This window comes from Balaenoptera musculus, chromosome 4, assembly GCF_009873245.2.
Source record: "Balaenoptera musculus isolate JJ_BM4_2016_0621 chromosome 4, mBalMus1.pri.v3, whole genome shotgun sequence".
Taxonomy (NCBI): Eukaryota; Metazoa; Chordata; class Mammalia; order Artiodactyla; family Balaenopteridae; genus Balaenoptera; species Balaenoptera musculus.
In genome coordinates, this window is record NC_045788.1 from 39,960,645 (window position 1) to 39,987,699 (window position 27,055).

Sequence of the window (27,055 nt, forward strand, 5' to 3'; positions counted from 1 at the left end):
CATACTATAGACTAAAACAGTAATCACTTACCTTTATGGTTTGGATACTTTCTTTGTAAAAACACTATTATGATGCAAAGATATTTCAATAAATCACACATTTCAAAAAATTAATTGCATCAATAGTATTATATATTAGGTTACCCCCTGCTTTATATTATGGAAGGCTGGTATTTGAAAGACACATGACGATGCATTGCAATATCCTGTGTCAGATATCCAGATCTGACATTGGGTAAATATCAAGAGTGAAAAAAGGGAATAAAGAAATGAGCATTCATCTGGCAATGAACGCCTTCCTACAGAAAGCATTCTAAACTTCAGATGCAATGAGGCAAACCGAAAAATTCCAAACTGAAGAGTTTTAGAAATAGTCACTACTATCAGTTCATGTGAGAGGTTGTACTGTAATCACAAACCTTTATTGAGTGTCCACAGAACTCATGGCACTTTCATGGGGTTTACAGAGCTTTATTTGCTGACTTTGGCCCTTAAGAAGCTTACAATTTAGTGGAAAGACTAAAATGCAGATGTGATAGAGCAGTGACTGAACAGACTCTACAGACTGAAAAATTACCATCGGTGTAAAACACACACTGCAAAGTGAGAGCTAACGGGGATGGCAAGGGTAGTAGACGGTACTGGATATATTTGGCTTCCTGAAGGAGACAGATATCTGGAATGTTCAAGGTATGTAAAGTGGTTGAGAAATTAGGATCCAAACAAGACACTTCCTATCTGCTACCTCTAGCTTTCTTTACTCTCTGCAGCTGGGAAGAGCCGCAAAAAAGAGTTACCCGGGGATAGAGAGAACAGGGAAACAAAATTTCAGTACATCACTAGTTGACTCAGACTGGAACAAAGTTACTATTTAGGTACCTTCACAGCTCCTTAACAGCTTTCCTATAACCATCTTAAACAGGTTCAAGGGGGAAAAAAAAAGATAAAACCAGTTTCTCTGCATCAGTTATACGGGTACATAGATTGGGCATCTTGTAGATGGGAGCTACTAGATTTGAGGCAGAATGTAATTTGTTTATGGAGGGAGCACACTGGCAAGTACAAAGGGAAATGGTTGGAGATAGAAAATAGCCATAATAGGTAATAGATAAATTTTACGTTAATGAGTTGGACAGGGGGACAACCCCTGAGAAACAAGAAGTACGGCAGTAAGGCAGGAGAGACTAAGGGTATGTCGATTGCTTCCCAACCCCACAACTATGAGCCAAAATGACTTTTGGCTGTGTGGCATGTGGGATCTTAGCGCTCCGGCTGAGAAGGGAACCTGTGCGCCCTGCAGTGGAAGCACGGAGTCTTAACCACTGGACCGCCAGGCGTTTTCCCTGTTTTTGTTTTTTTTAAGATAAGAGAAATACCCTCCTAAGCTGAGTCCAAGTGTTGGATATTAGCATTATAGTATCCAATTACAAAATCAGTAAAAAGGTAACCATGTAGAAAGTATGGGGGAAAGGTGGCTCGGAATGCTCAAAAACCAGAGGACTAGAGAGGATGGGACACTTAATGAATGATCTGGAAGTAGGATTCATGCTTGAAGAATAACAAAAAGAAATGAAAAGGTTATAAAAAATCTTCTTCACGAACAATAAAACTGGAAGAACTGACAGTCTGGAAAAACTAAGTTAACCTGGAGTAAGCATATTTAGAGCTGCAAAGATGCAAAACTTGTGGAGAGAAGGTGGAAATTGGGCCAACAATGTAAGTGATAAGAGAGGAGAGCAGGGACTTCCCTGGTGCACAGTGGTTAAGAATCCACCTGCCAATGCAGGGAACATGGGTTTGAGCCCTGGTCCGGGAAGATCCCACATGCCACGGAGCAACTAAGCCCGTGCACCACAACTACTGAGCCTGCGCTCTAGAGCCCACGTGCCACAACTACTGAGCCTATGTGCCTAGAGCGCGTGCTCTGCAACGAGAAGCCACCGCAATCAGAAGCCCGCGCACCACAACTAAGAGTAGCCCCTGCTCGCCACAACTAGAGAAAGGCTGCACCCAGCAACGACGACCCAACGCAGCCAAAGATAAATTAATTAATTAAAAAAAAAAAAGAAAAAAAGACAGGAGTGCAGGCCTCTGGTAAGAGGTAAATCAGAAAGAATCTGCAGGGCAGTATTTACTTTCCTCCACACTCAGCTGCTCTTATACACCAAGTAGCAGCTGCCAAGTCAATTTTATAAACAGTACATCCTGGCATGGACATCCTGAACCAAATTTGTCACCTAAAGGGCCTGAATTTAGAATATTCAAAATTAATGGAACTGCTTAGGTAAGTCTTAAGAGAAAAAACATTCAATCTACCTTCCTGTATATTATTGACGTGATAGTTAATATGCAATGTGACACTACAGTTCAGTTGCTTCTGATCACACTGGAATATAGGCTTTACAAATCTTCATTTTTTTCATCTTCCTTTAACTTAGGAATTAACTCATTACAATAAGACTATAAATGTGCACTGTGATTTTATTTAAAGGCATATATGCATAATTTCATTACTTATATTTTTAAAGAGTATACACTTCAATAATGTGCTTATTTGTTAAAAAGAAAAACCATTTTCTCCTTAAATGTTTAAAATGTTGTTTAAGAAGTAAATAATCCGTTAAACCTCAGGCGTTAACTAGTAACTTTTTTGATTCAAGCTAAATTGGCCTGTTTGTAGTTCACCTTCTTAATATCCATAATGAAAGATCAATTTTTGGAAACTCAAAGAAATCAAATACAGTGGACCCTTGAACAACATGGGTTTGAACTGCCTAGGTTCACCTATACATGGACTTTTATCACTAAATATGCACTACAGTACTTCATGATCTGTGGCTGGTTGAATCCTTGGATGTGGAACCACGAATATGAGGGCCAACAGTAAAGTTATGAGGATTTTCGATTTTTGACTGTGCGGAGGGCCGGCACCCCTAACTCCAGCTTTGTTCAAGGGACTAGCTACACAGCACTTACATTGTACTTAACAATTACTTACATGGCATTTACACTGTATTAGGTATCACAAGTAATCTAAAGATGATTTAAAGTACAGTTGACCCTGTAGTATGTATTTAGTGAAAAAAAAATTGGCATTTAAGTGGGCCTGCAAAGTCCATACTGTTCAAGGGTCAACTGTAATTTCAAAACTCACAAGCTTCTCTAAGAATTAGTGTTAGCCATTCCTCAAAATACAGATATGAAAAGCTGCATAAACATTTTTCTGCATTGGCTCACAAATTTAAATGAACTCAGTTTTAGAACAGTAATTGAAAGCATAGCTTCCAATGGTGTGGAAGGTACAATCTGGGTCTTCTCTAGCCCTTAGTAGCTGTCTGGCCTTGATCAAGTCACTTCTTTGCAACTCTATCATCTGAACTGGGGGACTGGGACAGTTCATTCATATTCTGAAATTCAGACTCCCACAGAACCCCTAAAACTGTATGTATATGCATTTTGGAAGGAAGCCGGTCCAAAGTTTTCATTAGAGTCTCACAGGTAATCTTCATCTAAAAATAAGCTTGCAATATATCAGGTGATCACTTCTAAACTGCTCCAACTCTAAATACTAATATTTCTTTGTGGTATAGGAACTCTAAGGTGGCTCTCAAGATTCCCTGGTGATTATACCCTTTATAAACCCCTTTACTCAAGTGTTAGCAGGATACGTGAATATGATGGATATCATTCTGTGATTAGGCTATGGTATAAGGCAAAGAGGAAGGGATGTTGCAGGTATAATTAAGGTACTAATCAGTTTGGCTTTGGGTCAATCAAAAGGGAGATTATAATGGGTGGGCCTGATTTAATCAGGCAAGCCCTTTAAAAGAGAGCTTAGGGCCTTCTCTGAGATCAGATTCTCCTGCAGGCCTTGAATAAGCAAGCTGCCATGAGTCCTGCATCTGTAAGAAAATTATTCTATAAAATCATTTGGCCTATTATAACCTCACTGGCTTACTTTGAACCAGGTTTTTGTTTACTAAGAAACATGAATTATGCAAAGTACTATTATGTCCACCTTCTGGTAACTTAAGCCATTTGTAAAAACCATGCTTTGTATGCAATCTATTTGGAACCATATGTTGTAGTTACAGAAATACTTAAAATATAGCTCAAGTTGTCTCTCTCAGTCCATTTTGCTGGAGGGGTGAAGGAAGGTCAAAATCTTGGTTTGGACAGGGAGAAAGTAGAAGCAAAGATGGTGTCACCTGAACAAATTCAGTCAGTTAGATTATTAATACATCTATACTGAAATTAAATAATTTAAGAAATTTCTTCTGTAATGTTGGGTCTATATCAAAAGCTTATGAAAGACAAGCAAACATAAGCCACTGAGTTACTCTTAACTTGACACTAATATATAAAAAAATCCACACAGCACAGACACACGCCCCATGTAAAACATTGCTTTGAGTTTTAATGTTTATTTCCCCAAGACAGCCTAGCCTGCACTCTACTTGGATAAATTTTACAAGCTAGTTTTCTGCTGCTTCTAGTTTTAAACTTTAACCATGTTTCTGATGACAAGGAATGCTGCAAAAATACTCTAGTTCAACAAAGAGTTATGATCACAAAATAATTTTTATCCATTCTACAGTGTTTCAGAATTACCAGTTGATTTTTAAACACAAAGTAGATATAGATGCTAATGGTGGCTAATCTGGTATGTTTCTTATAGCAAACTGTTGTTCATGCAACACTTGTGCTCAAAGGGGAAGGCACAGGATTTCCTACAATGAGCCACCTTATAAAGAGTTCTTTTTGTACAAATTAATTTATGTCACATTTAATTTAGTGTGCATAACCTCGAAACTGAGGTATTATTCCAATTTATAAAAACCACTTGCATAACTTTTATGCAAGTTTTAAAAATACAAAGGTTTCTCCCTAAAGTGGCTCAAAATAGATTGTTCATGGCTGCCTACATCTAAGATAAAAAGATTCTAAAACAATTGAACAGATTAGGCATATTATTAAAGGTGTTCAAACCATTACTTGATTTGTACATCTACTCAAACCTCTTCATCGGTCTTTATTCAGCAGTACATATGCACCAAATTCCATTTTAGAAGTTTCCATATCATTTTCATAGAAAACAAAGTTTGAAAACAAGTAACATTTAAACACAGCACGGTATTCTACCACAACTGAAACTTTTTTCTTCTTCTTCTTTACAGGACTCAACAAAATCTAAAAATGAACTAGGCTGTAGATTTACCTCATGCAAAGATCTTTATGTTATCTCTGAAAATGAAAAGGATGGCTTTTTAAAGCACATTTTACTGTTTTATACTATTATGGTAACTTGTGTACTGCAACACAGTCTATTTTGAGGGAAATTTATGATTTTTTTTCATGCAAAAATCTACACAAATTAGTTTTGATGATATGGAAAGCTTTTCATAGCATCAAACATTCATCTGGTGCAAATGCACAGGGAAACCTTCCTGAAAGTTTTCTGACTTGAGAAGCAACTAAAAAGCCGTACTAGGTAAAGTAAATAAAAACTAAAAACAAAACAAAAACCCCACAAAAAAAAACCTAAAAACAAAACAAAAAAAAAACCAAAAAAAAAAAAAAACCCAAAAAAAAAAAAAAAGAGAAAAAAAAAAAAGAAGGGGTGGGAAAAGGGAAGAAGGGAAATAGAAAACACAGGCTGCAGAGTACACCAATGTCTGCTGCTGAACTGGTCTTTGTTTTCATGTCCAGTGTACAGTAACACTTATGATCTCACTTTGATGATTTACTAGGTTTGTTATCAGCCCCCTGAAGGCAAATCAAGCTTGCATGCGTTCACATACAGCACAATCATACTCTCGTACACAGTCACTCCACGACTAGGAGTCTGCTTCATGAATGAAGAGCCCTAGATTTCAAAGATGAACCTGGCTCTCTATCACTGAGCCAGACATTCATTCAACATTGTCCATTCACACACTGCTTCATAGCAAGGCCTGGGCTCATTTTCCTTTGACTTATATGGGCATCCTATTCTCTTTTATGCTTACAAGGCTTGAAGATGACATTACTGCACTTTCCCCTCAGCTGATATAATGTCAATGTTCCTCCTCAGGCACTGAAGATCTGTGACCTGTAGCCCTTTTACTCTGAACAACCTAAATAAGCATTCATGTAAAGTTTTCGTTACATTTTGCCACTCATTCTCACTCGCACCCACTCGCCATCTTGACCTCATTTGGGCATTTGCTGTGATTCCAAATGAAATCTTCACATTTTCTTTCCCGATTTAATGCAGCAGCAGATCCCATGAGCCAAGCTTGATGGATCAAACCTTTTTATATATATGTGTATATATATATATATCTCAGTGCTGCATTGTACCTAACCTCCACAACATCTTTCTAAAACTGGAACCCTTCTGTTGGTACATTGGCAGATGAATTGAAACCAAATGTTCCACCTTGTATTGCCTCTGGAACAAGGCTAGGATCTTCTTCAATCTAAGGGAAAAAAGGAAAAAGAAAGTGATAATTAGTTTTAAAAAAAATAGCATTGTAGTACTATTTCCGTTTAAAAAGTATGGGAGGGCTTCCCTGGTGACGCAGTGGCTAAGAATACGCCTGCCAATGCAGGGGACACGGGTTTGAGCCCTGGTCCCGGAAGATCCCACATGCCGCAGAGCAACTAAGCCCACAACTACTGTGGGCCACAACTACTGAGCCTGCGCTCTAGAGCCCACGAGCCACAAATACTGAAGCCCACGCGCCTAGAGTCCGTGCTCCGCAACAAGAGAAGCCACCGCAGTGAGAAGCCCGTGCACCACAACAAAGACCCAACGCAGCCAAAAATAAATAAAATAATAAATTAAAAAAAAAAAAAAGTATGGGAGATGATGGGTGCCAACACTGTCCTACCACCCCTTCAGAAACCTGAAACACTTTATAAAGGCTTTGTCTTAAGGGATGCCAAAAAGAGAGGAAACTTAAGAGAATATGCAAAACGTATATCTTCTGAAAGAATGAAAGAGAAGTAATACACTGGAGATGGTCCTACATCTCAAACTCAGAGAGTATACTCACTGTAATGCTACCACTTTTGGAGAGTAAGTGTATTCTTTGGTTAATCTTTTAATAGCAATTGGAGACAAATGACTTTTGAGCTTAAAGTGGTAAAATAATAGCTCTGCTAAAAATGTATAATATTCTTTCTATATGCCTTATATCTAAAGGTTGAAATACCACAAAATTATGCACCTATAGTGTAGTTCCTATAAATAGGCACATCATCTTTATTATTCTTTTCATGATGCAACAGAGTAAACAAGACCTGCACATTGAAGTATCAGAAATCATAAGGCCTTATGTATACCTAATTATCAATTAGGACTTCTAAAAATCCAACTTTAAGACATGTGACAAAAACTACCTTTAAAAAAGTATGCTTTTCAACTAGTATTATATTCTAAATAGGACTTAGCTTGATAATCTGTAATTCTTCTTTAGTATTATCCTTGTCAAGTTAATGCTCAAATCATGCATGCTTAACAAAATATTTAATAACATTCCATTTTTCTTTTTTTTGAAAAGTTGAGAAAATCATTCAAGAGATCCACTGGTGGTTCTATCTATAATCACTATAATTTTCTAAGAAACAACTGCTTTAATTTTACATTTAACTTTCCCAAAGAGGCGATACTAAAAATAATTCTTTAATTTCAACTACCACATACTGACAATCTGAAGACACTATTCTGGACTATACCTTACATTATATAGTAATATATATATATTATTATAAGTACAAGAAATACTTATGTTTCTTGATAATTTTTTTCATTTTATCTATTTATCTTTGTATTAGTTTTTGGTCACCAACTAAAAATAACAGTGACAATATATTCAAATACAGACTAATTATTGTCATAATGGATTTATTATAGGATATACTAGTTTCACTGTTTTGTTTATAAAGACATCAAGGGAAAATAAAGCCTGATTTATCCACTGTCCAAAAATTCTTATCTTTTTTTTTTTTTTGCCATTAGAGCTAGTACTACTTTTTAATACCTTGAAGGACTTTAAAATACTGAAATATTTGTACTTCTGAAATAAGTAACATTACTGTCATGTACCTATTTCAATTCCATTCCCCCAAAATATATACATATATGTCCTAGCTTACATTTCATCCAGACTTATGTTTATACATAAAACTAAGAAAATTATAAAATTATTAAATACATCATCTGAAGAGAAGAACTGATCAATGATCTCATAGGCCAATTTGTAGATGTCTTCATTTTCATGATTTTGAAGTTGTTCAATTTTCTCCAGTCCTGTAAGAAATTTTATGAAGTGAAATAATGGTAATATTTAAAAAGCAGTGACAAAAAAGTTACAATAATCTTGGGAACACAAAATCCAATTTTGAGGAATCTATTCTAAAGGTGAATCTTATAAATAATAAGGTTTTATGCACAAAGATATAGCATATTTATCTTAAAAAATTATCTGAGTGTCTAACTACATATAAACATAAGCAATGGGACATCTATCTACTCAGCAGAATAACTACACACATCAGTGTTTATAAAGAGTAATAACATGTAAAATTGCTTTGTTAAAAGTTAAAAGCTGGGAGATCCCTGGTGGCCAGGTGGTTAGAACTCTGGGCTTTCACTGCTGTGTGGCCCGGATTCAATCCCTGGTCGGGGAACTGAGATCCCACAAGCCATGTGGCATGGCCAAAAACAAACAAACACACACACATCCCCAAAGAGGCAAGGAAAAAAAAAGTTAAAAGCAAATTCCTTCTACTTTGTAGCATCTGCCAAGTTTTTCTAGTGAGCATTTAGGAAAAAAACTTTTAAGTACTCGTGATTAATAAATATGAATGTTAAGACAGCTATTAAAGTATAATGAAAAATGATCAAGATCAACCACACTATTTCAGGGGAAAAGGGAATTTTCCCTGTAAATATTAATAAATTTATTAAATCATAGGCAGAATATATAAACTTAACCTACTGATATGCAAACTGGGTATTGTTTTGCTTTATAGGGGTAATAATTAATTTTAAGGCCTCTGAATTAAAGTGAAATTGCCCTGTCATGAGTGTTCTTCCTTTATCTATTCTTTAAGTGGAGAAGCTGTTCTGGGCGTGTTTCTCACTTTTCACACTCTCTTTATGGGGCCCTTCCATGAAAAAGTTTAACTACTACATATAGGCTGAGGATTTATAAATCTATGGCTTCATTTCTTTTCTGAGCTTCACATGTTGAAAATCTTAAACATGTATGATAATTCCACAAGGATATTTCACAGGTACCTAAAACTCAAACTATCCAAAACACAATTTGTTATTTGCTATTTAAATAAATTGTTATAAATTTATTTAAATAAATTTAAATAAATTTGTTAAATATTTAACAAATTTGCAATTTGTTACTTGTAATTTTTATTCTTCATTTACACTGTTTATTATACCGTATTCTTATTGGTGATATTCAACAACAGTTTGAAATCTGAGAGACAGACTAATAAGTTCCCCTTACCCTCAATACTCTATAATCAAATCTCAAAAACCTTAAAGTCTATCCATTTCTTGAATCTTGTCATCTCCCCTTTTTCTCTATTATCACTGCCTTCATTTATTGTGGCCTCACCACAATATATGGAAACCACCTAGGTGGTTTCCTGCTTGTCTCTAATGGTTCCATTCCCCTCATATCCATGGCTCCATTTAAACACATCAATTCACTAGGTAAGATCTTCCAATGGCTTGTCATACCCTACAGCAGAATCCTTTGGGAAGTTTGTAAGATACATATTCCTAGGGCTTGCCTCCAGTGAGACAGGCAATGCTCAAGATCTATATTTTTATTTTAATATATAAAAATAAATTTTTAATAATTAAAATGTTTATATGGTAAAAGAAAAAAACATACAAGTAGGAAAATTTTTTAACAATGCCTGCTTTTAATTTTTCTGGTACTCCCTTCCTAATTATTTCCCTAACAGTATTCCCCATGTCCTGTTCCCAACTTGATAATTATGCATTTTTTGTTGCTGTTCTATTTGTCACTTTAGTAACTTTAAAAATACTTACTTCTTATTAATTTTCAAGCCTCTGAACTCTACTAAGGAAGATGAAGATACTGGTTCTCCTACTCTTAGTTACCTCTCCCTCCTTTCATTTACTTCTCAACTTCTATCACAAAGATCTTTACTTTTATGCTTATCCAGGTTGATAACATTTACATGTTATTCCACAGCCACATCTGAGACTTCCATGTTCTGTCTACATGTTAATCCTAAGGGTTGAAAGCTGAGACGTGTTGTTTACCTTCCTGGTGGCTCTGGTACACTGCCAGATTTGGGAACCACTGCCCTGAAGTATATGCTGTGCTACAAAGCTTCTAAGACTGCAGGGGCCTGGTCAATGGCTAAGTTTGCAGCCTTATCTGTTGGCAGTTTCTACCTCATATTTTGTGATTCAGCAACACTAAACTACTTATAATTTGCTGAATGCTATTTCTCACCTCAGACTTTGCTCATGGTGTTATTTCTGCCTGGAACACCTTTCATCCCTTTTTACTTTATTAATCCTTATTCATCTCTCAAAATCCAGCTCAGGTGTCACTTCCTGCTTCTTCCAGGATGGATTAGGGTATTTCCTTTTGTTGTACATTTCTATTAGGGTAATTAGCACATTAAATCAGTTCATATTTATCTCCACGACTAGACTACATGCCTTGAGGGCAAGGACTGTGTCTTGTTTACCACTGTCTTCCCAGTACCTTAGCACAGTGCCTGTTCAATATACGGCAACAATTCAGTTACCTAAGCATATGCAAGAAGCTGAGCAGGACTGCAGATATAGAATACAGTATTTACTTTATTCTGTTACTTGATTATCTAAGACAGAAAAATACAGAAGTGCTGTATTAGTTAGAAAATAAAAGTAGTTACAAAAAGAACATTAAAATGTGGAATAATATCAATAGCTTATAATAAACTTACCTCCACATTCCTCTATAAGATTGGCTATGGTTTCTGCCTCATCTTCAGCCATTTTTAATATATTACTTAGTCCATCGAGTACTACTTGCACAACTTGTGCATCTTTTACAGTCAGCAAATTGCAAAAAGGTGGGATAACATTTTGTTGGATTAGGTAGGCCACCTGAAGAATGAAAATACCATGATATGATATGTGTTAAGTGAACTTCATTCGTGCACCCTATTATCTCACTGGAATAATTTTTTTTTTAATTTTCATTACTATTTATTTATTTATTTATTTGGCTGCGTTGGGTCTTCATTGCTGCGTGCAGGCTTTCTCTAGTTGCGGTGCGCGGGCTCCTCTTGTTGCAGAGCACGGGCTCTAGGCACGCGGGCTTCAGTAGTTGTAGCACCCGGGCTCAGTAGTTGTGGCGCACGGGCTCAGCTGCTCCGTGGCATGTGGGATCTTCCCGGACCAGGGCTCGAATCCATGTCCCCTGCATTGGCAGGCGGATTCTTAACCACTGCACCACCAGGGAAGTCCTCACTGGAATAATTTTGACTTTAAAATCTTGAATATGGAAATATGACCTCACCTCTCACATGTTAAGTTAGACTACATTAATCTAACCTTCTTTTCTTTTTAATGTAGTATGTTTATTTTTCATGAACTTAGAAAAAAAAACTAAAGTGAAAATGAAGGAATCATTCAACTTCATATGACACATTTCTTTGCCATAAGGAGTACTTCCTTCAGAGATCCTTTCTAACATTAAGAAATTATGAAATCAGTTAAGAGGCTGGATGATTATTTTTTTAAAACTACAATTGTTCAATGTGAGAGCATCCTCTAACTCTTTGCTATAACATTTAGCACTCATATATACCTGGCCACCTCTCAATTTGCTATTCTATTGGTTCCATAAAATTTGCAAAATATTCTTCTATCATTTTTTTATTTAGTTATTTCCACATATTGTATTTATATTCTGCTCTGTATTCATATTTGAGTGGATTCACTGGTCACCACCAGTCTATAGCTTATTTGTGACAATTATCAGCTCCAAATTCATCCTTTTTTACTTGTCTGTGAAACATATCTGGGACTTTTTTTTTTTTTAGTTTTGGCTGCACGGGTCTTAGTTGCGGTATGTGGGTTTTCTCTTCTCTAGTTGTGGCGCTCGGGTTCCAGAGCACGCGGCTCAGAGTTTGCGGCAGGCTCTCTAATTGAGGTGCACGAGCTCAGTAGTTGTAGTGCAACTACATCGTGTAGTTGTAGTGCATCGAACCCACGTCCCCTGCATTGTAAGGAGGATTCTTTACCACTGACCACCAGGGAAGTCCCCCATATCTGGGTCCTTTAAAACTCATTTTCTTTCGCCAGTTGGCACAATGTTAAGCTTTGTCACCTGCACAACTATGAGAGTTAAGTGTCTCTTTATATTTTATGCACTAGGCACCTCACATTGTTCACCCTAGTTCTTAGTCCCAGCTTTCTGGTTGAGTTTAGTTCCTTGTTTGGTTTGCTGCCAGACAATTTTTGTTGTTGTTCATTTGTAAGGAGAATCTGTGAGGCAGTTTCATTCTGCCCTATTAACCTAAAAAGTCTTGTTTTTTTTTAACACTGTTAAAAAACAAAAAAAAACAACCCTGACCGTAAGTGCTTCATCTTACCACGGATTAGAAAATTCTTGTAGGCCAAGAAGCTGGAAAGAAAACAGTTCACATCTACGAAATATAACTAAAGGAAGTCAAGGTGACACTTTTATATATCACAGAATGCCTGTTATCTTGCTATTATCTTAAATTATGATTTACTAAAATCTAAATCTTAGAATTATTGGTACTGTTATTTTATCAGTTTTGAGAAATAAATAAGAGCTGAACTTACTTGATCTTTCCTTCCGCTAATTGTTAAGTTACTTATGGCCCATGCAGCTTCTTTCTGAGTGCCAAAATCTCCCTGTAAAAGCAAAGTTAAAGGATACAAATTGCAATATAGGGTAAACTGGAAAAGGTGTTTTCTGAAAATGATTTTTCAACTGCTTATTCCCCTAGGTTTTCTTCTAGCCTTTCTATATACATATAATAAAGATAAGGCTTTGAATTCAAATTACCCTAAACAAATGGAGATTCCTTTTTGTGAACTTTCCCGGCAACAAACTGACTTGATATTGCTGTTCAGTGATATCAGATTAAATGAAGTCAATGATAAAATAAAATAATATCAGTCAAAAAAAAAAAAGAGGAAATGTACAATTATACTTTAATCAAAGAAATGTCAAGGGTAAGGTATCCTTTTAAACACATTAAGTTATAAAAATGAAAATACCCACCATTAATGAGACTGTCATAAAGACATTACCCTCATATATTGTCTTTCAAATATAAATTGAAAAAATAAATTTAAAAATCATTTAAAAAGTCATATATATGATTTAGTAATCTTACCTTTCAGAATTTACCAAGCAAATAATTCAAAACAAAGTAATATTATGTATCTTTCCATATAATGTCTTAGCAGCACATAAGAGTCAGAAAGTAAAAGCAACTTAAACAACATAGGAATAACTAATTATAGCAAATCTAAAGAATAAAATAATAACCAGCCACTAATGTTAAGATGACTAGCAACTTGGAAAAATGCTTAGGATGTATTAAGAAAAAAATATGTAAATAAGAATGAAAATTAAAACTGCAGTGGATTAACACAACATTGTAAATCAATTATACTTCAAAAAAAGAAAAAGAAAAACTGCAGTGGGATATCTACTCTTATTTATCAGACTGAGAAATCCCAAATATGTGTTGGTGAGACTGGTAGGAGTGTAAAACGGGACAACCTTTCTAGAGGTGGATGGGCATTATATAGCAAATTTACATATATGTCTATTTGTAGATCCAGTAATCCTAAATACAACCTGGCAAAAAACATGGAAAAACCTTTACATAGGCATTTCCTTATATTTAAAGTATAAACAAGAGACGAATAAACCAAAAACTAATAAAAACGATTATCTGTAAAGGAAGGGAAAGAACAGGGAGGAATGAACAGAAACAGAAGTTAGACCTTTGTGTATATACCTTGAAAACAAAGTACCTATTCTTTACTTGGAAACTATAAATGCTTCATATAACCAAAACAAAATAAAAAACAAGGGAATTCCCTGGTGGTCCAGTGGTTAGGACTCCGCGCTCTCACTGCCGAGGGCCCAGGTGCAATCCCTGGTTGGCGAACTAAGATCCCACAAGCCGCACAGTGCGGCCTAAAATAAAAAAAATAAAAATAAAAAACAAAACCTAAAGTAATTCCACAAATAAAAAACAAACAGAAATAACCTAACTGTATATCAAGTTGTATATCTTAACCACACATACAGGAATTATTTCAAGCGCCCTTATTTTTAAGTACATCATTGATGGAATACATCCTAAAGACAAAAAAGTCCTCAAGGAAATCTCAAAAGTGGAGTAATCATGTTGTTAGTGTCAATGTAGTCTTGTTATTTTGATAGATTTATATTATATATCTCAATATATAAGTCAAATAATTATGTTCATGTATTTAGGAAGATTTCCAGCATAAAAGAGATAAAAATATAAAATCGAAGAAGTAAAAATAAAAACACTGCTATCTTAAATACCCAGTAATATCGGATAGCTTCTGTTCATTCATGATTTGTTTTTTATGAATCTCATGTTCATAAAATTACAACATGCATATTTTTCATTTTCTTTAAAAAAAAAATTATCACCTATTTTGTTCATTCAAGCCTAGATACCACGACAACCTTGTAGCAATGATCATCCTTAGTACCTGAACTATGATCTTTAAATACCATTTGCTACAAAACGGAACCAGGACACCCTGGAAAATAGTTAATTCCAGGTGTAGATCAGAAAATATACAAGATAAGCCTGGGAATCATATCACATCCAAAAGGTAGGAAGCTCTCAAAAACTACTGCAGTGATGTAAAAAAGACACAGGCACCAAATTTAAGAGGTTCCCATTGGTCAGGGACAACCTGAACGTCAGAAAGAATAACTACAAAGGACTAAAACTTATATAAAAAATATACACATATGTAAATCCATCATTTCCTTAATGACACTAAAAACTTTACACTCGTCTCCTTTTGAGGTCATTAGGGAACCATGTCATTCAAAAAATGAGTGATAATGAGCAAGAATCAAACATTTGTCTTGCCTTTCCTATATGAAATATATTTTAGAGTAAACCAATAGTTGATAAGGAAAAGCTCTTTATTCTTCTTTATTGAAGAATCATGGTTAATACATAAAGAATGGCAGAATTACAAAGTCATCATTTTGCAGTTCCTTGTATAATAAGTGATCTAGGTAATGATCATCATGACTGCCGAAAAACCATTATGTGAAAGAATGATGAATAACTTTATAATAATTGGCTGAAACAGGCTGATAACATCTGAGCTGACTTACTCTAAATATCACTAAATGTAGGACAAACAGATAGAATGTTTCTCCTCATGTGAATCATTAGTGCATTAAATATTTCTGCCTAAAAATTGAACCCAATCTACCAGTTTATAGGAAATTAGCCTCTACTACCAGTTTGTAGGAAGCATGGAAGAAAAGAAGATCGAGATATCCTCTCTTTAATTAACAGGTCAGTGTTGAGAAAAAAACCCTCATGCTGTGATTGGACACTTTAAACTGTCTCTTTCCCAAACGTTAATGTAAGCATGCAATGATATGGCGTATGATTAAATAGCACACTTACTTGCTGTTTGATCTTGGGCAATTTATTTATACTATACCATAGTTTCTTCATCTGTCAAATGGGAATAATTCTTAACCTCACAGAGTTACAGTAATAAAGAAATAAAGTAATATATGTAAAGTGCTTGGAACAATATGTAAGCATTTATAGTCAGTAGTAGTAACATGAATTTTTAATAAACTTCAGGATAATGGTAATTTTGATAAAAGAATGATATAGAAAAAGGGCCAGGGGTTTCTAAAAGGAACTATTTCCTGTACATAAAAACTGCTTTAAAGTTTTAATATTAATACTATTTTACTGTACTACTCATGCCATTGTATAGGTTGTAATTAAACAGAAAAGTATATATTCACATAATTCTTTTCCTCTTACGCAGATACATACAAGATGACTTTCTTACCTTATCCAAAAGGTGTATTATCATTGGTACAAGATTGGCATCAATTACTGCCTGAACCTGCTGCTGATTTCCTGCGGTGATGTTAGAGAGGAACCACACTGCTTCCTGTAGAACAAGACCCCTTCAATATTTCTCATTAAAAAATAAAACCTGCAGTTGAACTAGGAAAAAGCACATTCACTACAACATCCAAATGATTTTATGGAGTAAGTTCCATAATAAAAAATTTAGGAATCTGAATTCCCCTATCCCCTTTCCATATTTTTCTTTGGATAAATTGCTAATGACCCTCGTCTAAGTCATAATGAACTAACCCTTCTAAAAAATTCTTGAAAGCAATGTTCCCAAACACTAAGACTCAAAAGAAGCTTGGCTGAACAAATACTAAGGAACTGATGAGCTGCAATACAAATACAAATCCTAAAACAATTGTAAAGGAGATTCAGCGTCCTCCTCACATAGCGTGCTTTATTTATTCTCTCTTCTGTTCTGATTGAGTCCTAGCCAAAGTAGATAAATCTCTCAACTATTCATGATAATGGAGACACAAAAACTGAAATAGTGGATTGTTTTAGTATACTTATTTGTAATAGTCATTCATTGCACCATCTCTCTCAAGAGTTAAAGTGGAACCAGATGTTTGACTGCTTTATTGGTCTACCTTAATGATCTTTTTATGCTACCCTTTACACCACAATGTGCTACTTCTACCAAGATGATTACAAGTCATGTTTTTTCATAGATAATAAATGCATACTAAAAACACAGAATGAAATAAGACAAAATATCTGCCTAATGTCCTATGTAGGATATTGCTATAATTTACCAAAGTTAATAAATTTATTAAACATATGAATTTACTAAAGGGAAACATTTTCTCTATTTTAAAAAAGTAGTAAACAAGTTTTACTCCTAGTGTGCAGTCGGCTCTTTTGGATCAGATCACAGGATCATGTTTAATGAACCTGTTAGAGATTTTAGGGTGCTAGGCCACTTAGGTGAGCGGTTCTTGGGTTATAATCATCGGCAATGTTGTAATCAACAACCCACGTACTTCTACAACAGCCTCAGATGCACTCCAACATCAGCATCACCAGTCAGTGCCCCCTTTTCATAGCCTCCACAAGCACACACACATGCACACACACTCTATCAAACAGCTAAAAAATATTAAACTTACATTACTTAACTTACGTATTAAAATCTTCCAATCATACAACATTCAACACCCAATTATCTCTATTTCATCATTTCCAAGAGAGCCAAATGTGCACTGTTTACAATCGGTTTTATATGTGGAAAATCATGTACCAATCCATGTCAGAAAAAGTAAAATACTTTATTTTCTCTTAATGTCTAAATGACAGTTTATATTAATAATCAGTATTAAAGACACTTGAGTCTCTAATTTTGCAAATGAAAATGGCTCCTTTATATGCTAATTATTAAATAGTATTTAAAAATACTTACTTTATTAATTTTCTCTTTGGGATGTGTCAGAAGTGCGGGGAAGTGTGAAAGAGCATCACAGTTCAAAACTACTTGTGTTTGCTCATCAGTTCCAGTAACAATGTTGCCCACAGCTCGAAGCGCTGCTGTCTGAAACATAAAAAGATTTAATGAGATGTTGTTCTATATGAATCACTTCTTATTACCACAAAGGTATGTTAGGCAGGTTATGAAAGATATATACATGTTTATTTTATATAAATTTGTTTTATTTATTTTTGGCTGCATTGAGTCTTCACTGCTGCGCGCGGGCTTTCTCTAGTTGCAGGGAGCGGAGGCTACTCTTCGTTGCTGCATGGGCTTCTCATTGCGGTGGCTTCTCTTGTCCGGAGGGCAGGCTCTAGGTGCATGGGCTTCAGTAGTTGTGTCATGTGGGCTCAGTAGTTGTGGCTCATGGGCTCTAGAGCGCAGGCTCAGTAGTTGCGGCACACAGGCTTAGTTGCTCCGCAGCATGTGGGATCTTCCCGGACCAGGGATGGCACCCGTGTCCCCTGCACTGGTGGGCGGATTCTTAACCACTGTGCCACCAGGGAAGCCCCAGGTTATGAAAGATATCTTTATGCATTCATGCCTACCTAAGCTTTTTGAGCAAGCTGTGTCAGACACTGATTTAGGAACAGAGGAGTGAATAGGACAGACACAAACCCAGCTCATATGGAGCTTCCATTATTGTAAGAAGAAACAGCCAATAAACAAGTAAGTATGAAGGATAATTTTAGATAGTAATTATGGCCATAAAGAAAATAAGATAATACAAAAGTTTTTGTGTGAATATGTTTTCAGTTCCCTTGCGTATATACCTGGAAATGGAATTGCTGGGTCATATAATAACTCTACATCTAACTTTTCCAGGTACATATAATAACTCTACATCTAACTTTTCCAGGTACTGTCGAACTATATTCCAAAGAGGCTGTACCATTTTACATTCCTACCAGCAATGTATGAGAATTATACTTTCTCTACATCCTTGCCAACACTTGTTACTGTCTTTTTGATTATACCATCCTGGTGGGTATAAAGTGGTACTTCACTGTGGCTTTGATTTGCTTTGCCTTAATGACTAAGGATGTTGAACATCTTCATATGTGCTTATGGACCATCTGTATGTCTTCTCTGGAGAACATTAAAATTTTAAACCATTTAAAATTAGGTTGTTGGGACCTCTCTGGTGGTGCAGTGGTTAAGACTCCACGCTCCCAATGCAGGGGGCCTGGGTTTGATCTCTGGTCGGGAACTAGACCCCACACGCATGCCACAACTAAGGAGCCCTTGAGCCGCAACTAAGAGCCCACATGCCACAACTAAGGAGCCCACCTGCTGCAACTAAGACCCAGCACAACCAAATAAATAAATATTAAAATTGGGTTGTCATTTTTTTTTTATTGAGTTTTAAGAGTTCTTTATGTATTCTGGACACAAATACCTTTTCATATATATGATTTGCAAACATTCTCTTCCATTCTGTAGGTTGTCTTTTTCACTTTCTTGATGGTTTCCTTATAAGTTTTTAATTTTGGAAGTCCAATTTATCTATTTTTTCCTTAGTTGCTTGTGGTGTCATATCTAAGAAACTACTGCCTAATCTAAGGTTATGAAGATTTATGCCTGTGTTTTCTTCTAAGAGGTTTATACTTCTGAATGTTACATTAAGCTGTTTGATTCGTTCTGAGTTAATTTTTAAAAAATATGGTGTGAAGTAGGGCTCCAACTTCATTCTTTTACATATGGATATCCAGTAGCCTCAGCACCATTTGCTGAAAAGACTATTCTTTGCTCACTGAATTTTCTTGGCACCCTTGCTGAAAATCAATTGATCATAAATGTGTAAGTTTATTTCTAGACTCTTGATTCTATTTCACTGATCAATACGTCTATCCTTATGCTAGAATCACAAAGTTTTGTTTTCTCTAGCTTTGTAGTCAAGTTTTGAAGTGAGAAGTCCCCAAACTTGGTTCTTTTTCAAGATTGTTTTGGCTATTTCTGGGTCCATTGCATTTCCATATGAATTTTAACAGGAATTGCATATAATCTGTAGATAAATTTGGGAAGCACTGCCATCCTAATAATACTGAATCTTCCAATCCATGAACATGGATGTCTTTCCACTGATTTAGGTCTTGTTCAACTTCTTTCAAAAACGTTTTGTAGTGGTCTAGCTTCTTTAACAAATAAATTTAATAGGGGAAAGAAAAAAAGGAGAAGAAAGTTGTAGAGTAACAGAAACATAAAGACATAGCTACCACATGCAATGTGTTGACCTTGTTTGAATACTGATTTGGTAAAATTGTGAAGGAAAAAAAAAAAAGAGGCAATAAGTAAAATTCAGATACTGATCGGATTTTAACATTAAGGTTTCCTAAAGTGCTCTAATGGTATTGTGGATATGTTAAAAAAAATAGCCTTACTTTTTAGAGATGCAGCCTGGGTGAAATTAGACGATATCTGGAATATGTGTCAAAATAATTTGGTGGGGAAGTAGAGATATAGAGGAAACCTACATAGTTCATTACATTATTCTTTCTATGTTCCTAAATTATGGCATGAAAGTTGAAAAAGTTTTTAAAAATCTCTATTAGTTACCAGGTAAAGTACAGAACATTAACTTTCCTTGAGAGTTGGCTCAAGTGAAAGTCCAAGCCCTATTTTCTCAATAAAGTCCAGTATTAAACTGAAGATGCATTCTGAAAAAACAAAAACAAAATGCAAACCAAAAACCTATACCAAGACATAAGTACCACACTTAAGAAATGCAAACTTCATAAGAATCTAGTAGGAATATTTAAAATAAACCACAAATAACCCTAAATGACAAATTATTCTATTAATCAATTCTTCTGAATTTAGCTAAGTGTTCCCTCTTTTCTTTAAAGTGCTTTAAATTTTATAGCAGTGGGTCTCCATTTTGACAGTACATGAATATAACCTAAAGAGCTTTTTAAAGCCCAGGTTTCTAGGAAATATCCAGATTTACTGAAACAGAATTTCTAGGAGTAGAGCAAGGGAAATACACTAATTTTTTTTCTTTAGGCTTCCCACAGCTGATTTTATTGTCCAGCCATGGTTGAGAAATAGTGAATCAGGTTAACAGTTTTCCTTATGCTATTATTGTGCTTTATAGGCTCTTAGTCATTCTAAGATTAAAGCATGCTATTTACCTCAGAAGGGTAGGGAGAGCTTGCTGCTTGCTGCATCTCCCTTTACCATCGTAGTTTGACAGCTACTGCTTATAATATAAGTGTGAACTTCTCACCTTCTCTTTTTTGGCTCTTTCTAGATGCAGATTCTTTGGGATAAATATTTATATGGAAGGATTTTAAAAGAATAAAACAAAACAAAATTAAAGAAAAAGATTTTAAATAACTGAGAGAAGACAATTTAGGAAGCCCCTAAGCAGCACATTTCAGTACAAAGCCTTTATCACAGTGCCAGTGAAGCTAAGCATTAACTAAACTTGCCAGGTGCAGTGAAGGAGAATAAAAAAGGACAGCTGTTGTGGGGAGGGGGGTGGGGGAAGGAGCAGGAGAGTGGAAGAAGAAAAATAGGAAAAGTAGAAAAAATAATCAGTACTTGTTTCAGATGCTACCCAAGTTGCTATATGAACTGCCCTGGTCTACGTTAGAAATCAGTAATTTACAAAGAAGTCAACTTGGCTTTTTTTGGGGGGGTTGGGGGATGGGGAGGAGGAGGTTCTTGTAGTAATCTATCTCATTTTCTCCATCTTTAAAATGGGGATATAATAACTCACTCTTTCCATCGCAGATATGTTATTAGGTTAAAAAAATACTTTACACTATTGACGTTACCCGTGTTCAAATGTCACACTTAAAGCAAATAGTGGCATGTTTTTATCAATAAAAAACTCACCTGAACCTTAACTTCCTGGTGGCTGAGCAGAGGAACCAAATGAGGGACTATTCCAGAGTCTATTACCATCTGTATCTGTTCGTTGCCAGCATCAGTAAGGTAAGAGAGGGCCCAGACCGTATCTACCAATATCTAATGAATAAAAAAAATTCAAATAGCCTTTGAATATTTTCTCATTTCAAAAATTCTTAACCATATGGACTAACCTATGATTGTTCTACTATCTTCTTTCTTCCCTTTTCTCTCTAAATTCACTGGAATCAGTCTTCTCTATTATACTAAGCATCATCATCTATGAATGTCTATATCAAGTGTGTGCATCTTATAGCCATATTTAGGATGTTTAGGTTAATTATGATCTTGTTCACAGATTGGTATCTACTCTTAACTCACAAAGATACAAACACACTACACAGCACATAAAATATGAGAAAAAGACATTCTCTTTCCCGAATGCTCAGATTGAGGGATACTAGGTCCAAGGACATTGTGATAAACGCATGTAGTGGGAAAGAGTATATGTATCCAACATACACGGTGGTTCAAAACATCTGGGCTAGGTGAATATATTCAAGGTGTTCTCACATCAATACCATGTTGGTAGGTCTAAAGCCAATACTCCAGTATTAGGATTATAGTACTTTCATCTTTTCCAACCAGTTCGCTTTGCCTTATAAAACCAGAGGCAACTTCCCAAATAGAAATCTCCCACAGCTGCAGATCAAGACATTAAAAGCAACCATAGGTCAACTTGTGAGATCTATAATCAAAAAACATGTTCTAGTTAAAAAAACAAAAAAAACAACAAACAAAAAAACCCCCAAAAACCAACCAACCAAACAAAACTATAATTTACATCAGCTGCCAAAAGTACTTTAAAAAAAAAGCCTCTGTAATTAACTTAATTATATTTCAAAGTACAACAGGCCATTGTGTTTCTTCTTTCTTTGTATGTGAAGTCCTAATTAGAAGTTATGGCCAAAACGAAGAATGACAAACAACTGTTAAACTGCTAAATAATACAATTATTGACAAAAACACAGTAATAAATAATTGTGCCTGAAACTTTACTTCCGAAAGCCTTTCTGGAATATGAACTCTGTCAAAAGACAAACCAGAAAAGTCTGAAACCTTTAAATTCTAAATCAATGATATGTTTAAAACATCCAAGAAGCTCCTAGAAGAAAATAGCACTTTGCCATTTTCCCTTTCAGAAATTCAAGAAAGCACTATGGATATTTTTAATGTAAAAAGAAGACACCAAATGAAAAATTCACACACATAAAGTGGTATCAAAATATGTGAGACAACTAAATTTCAACTTACAAAAGTAACTTTTTTTTTGCCAAAATTTGTTGATACAGGCAAAAAAACTTCAAGTTACTTGTGCATGACTGTATGTAAAATCCAGATATATTTTTTTAAAAAGGCCCAATACTAAACATGTCATTAATATGCTCACATCAAAATCACAATTTAAATCAGGCCTGATCTTATAGGCACTTTTTGTGTCAGCAAAGTTAAGTCTATGATAAGTTTACTAATTACAACTAGAGTGTAATTTCAATGTTTCACTTATGGTTTGTGGAAGCAGTTTCGTTATTTTATTTTTTTTATTTCTTTGATGGCCTGATTTAAGAACTTGTTCCTAAGTGTTAACCTAAGAAGATTTCATTTTTAGTAAACATTATTGTTTAATAAACAATATTACTAATGCTACTAAAAAAGAACAATGCAAACTGGCTTGAGAAATTCAAGATATATCAAAAGCAAGAAAAACGGAGTTACAATCTCAAATGGATTGGGGTAAACAAGTGGAAAGAACACAATACATCTCTGAATAAGGTCAACCAAGATGTCTAGTTTTCCAGAAGAGTTATAAACTTTGAGATTAATCTTTCTTGAATATCTTTTAATAAAAGTAAAATACAAAAAACTGTAATTTAATCAAAGAATTTGGCTATAATAAGCCAAAACCAAAATTTGTTTACATGTGTGTTTTTTTTGCTTGTTTGTTTTTTAAACACCCTAGACTATCTGGAGCTAGAAAAAATATCTTTAGGACAAAGATCATGTTCATCTATCTAATGAATATCAAGCACATTATGTCACTGCTTGATGCAGTATAATTCTAACTTTAATTTGTTCCGTATCTTTACAGAGATCCTGGCAAAAGGGGATTAATACCCTAGAAACTGTGAAGGAATGAAGCAGTTTGTCAGACACTGATCATACCAAACTGTGTTTTTAAAGAACTACACAAGGTGCTGATTGTTACTATGCGTTTTATTCATGTGATTTTCTTTTACCCATTATATTCCTAGCTCTTCTAACACAATGAAGGCTAGACTGAATTTATAAGCAGTTACGGCAGTTTCTCACTCATTCATACTTCCTGAGTTGCTTTCTCCTTTGCTCTCTGTGTTATTAAGTATGAGTAGGATATATTTATTATGTTTAAAATCTAGTCTGCACTGATTTTTTTCCTTTTTGTTTGTATACTCAAGAATTATCTCTACACCAAGTGAAGCCATTACCAAAGTCACTATAAATGAATTAATAGAGTAAATATGAAATTAAAGAGCAACTGATATTCATGGTTTGGTGTAAGAATGGTATATGAATACAAACCCATGCATAAAGGCACAAATATTTCTCTTTATTACCTTTCGAAAAATACCACCACTAGGTGTTAAGTGTTCTCTCAAAGGCCAGCTGTCAAAATGAGCTTTCATAAAAAGCTCATGAACAATCAAAGATAAAATCTTAGTGAGAGAGATTACTAACTGGCAACTTTAAGAACTTCCAATGTCAGTTTTCACAACACTAATATATAATATATGCACATACATTACTGCCCAGACCAAAATAACAGGCTTGATTTCTTCACTGAAATTAAATATTGTGATATGGGTAAACACAGAGAAAATATAAAATACCAAACTATGTACTGCAGCTCCTGAAATGAAAAAATTTGATAAAGTACACTGACATAATGTCATTTTCTCCCCTACGTCATTGGGACAAGCCCTAACCATATATACATATAAAAATATAGGACGGGAAGCATTTACTCACATTTACGTCTGTGTGATGAATTAAAACACAAAGAGCTGGAAGAATCTGAAGAGAGAAATATATAGATTTTAAAATATACAATATACACAGATAAAAACATACACATAATGATATCTACCTTACTTTAAAAGAAAACAAAAACAGAAATACTTGTTACCTCCTGAATGGTTTCCATTGGGGGTGGTGGGTCTTTGTGGCGACATAAGTTGACCATAACCCAGGTAACATTTCTTAAGAATGTTATAGGAATAGATGGACTTATGAAGGAAAGTAAAGGTTTCACAACTCCAAGACTTATGACATAATCTCTACACTGTGGCCCATCACCTGTAGGAAGAAGGATTTATTAATTCAATACAATAAGCAACTCAGAAAACGTAAAGCACTGGGTTCAATATGCTACTTCCTGTATTTGAACCAAGTACACTATTTCGTTTTATGTGAAAGCTTTAGACAATAATAACCTAGTTCACATTTTAGGTCTTTGAGCCAAGAGAAGCAAGATAAGGTACTAAGATTTTTTTGCACATTATTCATGTATTCAGGTTTATATGCTGTTCACCCTAAAATGTTTTTATGCCATCTAAAAGCCTCAGTAAGGCTTTAAAGTACTTTGTGAACACAGAATTGTTGCTTTTTTCTCTTCTCTCTCAATGGTACTCTAAGTTTAAGAAACTTTCATGTTATAAAAAGAGATATATTGAAATACCATTACAGAGAAAATATTTGTAGAATTTATACTGATGATCTAATATCAAAGCATAGAGAATATTAACTATAAATTACTCTATACACTTAGAAACTATGTCTCAAAAAGGCAGGGGAGAGGGAACCAATACCCCTAGATCAGTGGTTCCCATAGCGATTTTGGGGCCCTATCCCAAATCTGTTGAAACAGAAACTCTGTGGGTCCAGGATTCTGTTTTAACAAGCCCTTAATATAATTTTGATAACACGCTAGAGTTTGAGAATCACTGCCCTAGAGAAAAGTGCCAAATTTAATTTCCTCTATCTAGAGTATCACTGTAATTTGTAGTATGAAAGCCACACTGAAGTATTACATTCCGTAAGTGAAAACACTTTGCCCTGCACTGTGGTATTTGAAGATAAAATGCTTGTTCTTTTTGCATCCATGTATTCTAATTAATTCTATAATGTCACTGGAGTTAAAAGCCAAAGATCAAGATGTTGTATTAATAGTTCTAAATCTACAATTTGGTATAAAAGTGAGGGACTCTGGATATACAAACGATAGCATTCCTAACAGTAATATACCATATGCCAAGAACAGTTTATAGAAAAATTCTCCCATCTGAAAACTCACAATTGTGGGGCACTAACCATACCTTACCTTCCATCTTGGCCCCCAAAAGGGTAATAAAGAGGAGGTATATCAGAGTAAAACTGATTACTTCCATGCAAAAATAAAAAAATCTGTGGCAAAAATAACTTTTAACATCATGGTACACAATACAGTTCAGACTCCAGATTTTTTCCATTCTCCACTGGAGGATAGATTTTTGAATTTTTGAGTTTGGGTAAAGTTAGGCTGTAGTTAAAAAACAAATTCTTGAAATATTGGAATTGTCTTTAATTATTCTTCCTACAATTATTTATCAGAAAAAACCTGAAGGTATGGCAATCACGGTGGTCAACATTTAATGAGACTGCCTATAAGGTACAGATACCACATGTATGATGATGACTTCATGATGATAGTGGATAACATTACTATATTTCATTGTACTAAAATCCACAAGAGATATAAAAAATTTCAATTTAGATTCTTCTCAGAACTGCTATTATAGAGAAAAATTTTGGTTTAAGTTTTGCCTCCTCCTTTTTTATTATTTCCTAGGATAGTAAGAGAGTTGAGGAATAAAATGGACCAACATAATAAAGGAGAAAGAGGAAAATACCTAAATCACATACATATTTCATAATTATTCAAATAATTAAGAGGTGACTATATACAAAGAGATATAATGGTATCACAAGCAACAAAAATGTTCATTCTGTTTACTATGGGTTTATACTTAAACAGCTGTAATTTCTGTAAACTAGTTCATAAAAACTAGTACTAAAAAAGGCAAATTGCTTTTTCTTTTCAACTACTAGTAGTCATTTTTATTACATAGTACATGATAACAACGATTGTTGGACTAGTATTACAAGTTTTAGACAAACCTATGATATTTCCCAATGCCCACACTGCTTGCTCACAGACATTTTGATGGGGTGAATGGAGAAGCCTCAGGAAAAGTGGCACAGCATCTGAAGGAGGAAAACATAAGCTATCATTTAAGTTTGAAGATACTGTTATATATCAATTATATTTCAATAAAATTGAAAGAAAAAAGGTTGAAAACAGTATAATCTAAACCAAAAATCAAACTTGTTTCTTTGCTGAAATCCCAAAAGAAAGAAACCTATCAAAAATATATTTAAAATATATCTTCATTAATTGAT

General features: G+C 34.8%; 1 protein-coding gene and 1 non-coding gene across 2 annotated transcripts in view; both read right to left on the reverse strand.

The window, feature by feature from the left end:
* Positions 1–4,390: 4,390 nt before the first annotated feature.
* The window catches only part of KPNA4 (karyopherin subunit alpha 4), a 55,662-nt gene continuing 32,997 nt past the window's right edge, over positions 4,391–27,055 (reverse strand). Inside the window, exons 8-17 of the mRNA XM_036850184.1 lie at positions 26,774–26,860; positions 24,744–24,913; positions 24,587–24,631; positions 21,509–21,640; positions 17,603–17,731; positions 16,133–16,237; positions 12,857–12,928; positions 10,984–11,146; positions 8,202–8,296; positions 4,391–6,461 (exon numbers count right to left, since the gene is read on the reverse strand). Of these exons, the coding sequence (XP_036706079.1) occupies positions 6,363–6,461; positions 8,202–8,296; positions 10,984–11,146; positions 12,857–12,928; positions 16,133–16,237; positions 17,603–17,731; positions 21,509–21,640; positions 24,587–24,631; positions 24,744–24,913; positions 26,774–26,860 (1,097 nt within the window). The 3' untranslated portion in view covers positions 4,391–6,362. The remainder of the gene's footprint in view (positions 6,462–8,201; positions 8,297–10,983; positions 11,147–12,856; positions 12,929–16,132; positions 16,238–17,602; positions 17,732–21,508; positions 21,641–24,586; positions 24,632–24,743; positions 24,914–26,773; positions 26,861–27,055) is intronic.
* On the reverse strand, positions 17,065–17,388 carry LOC118895073. The gene has a single exon (XR_005019848.1).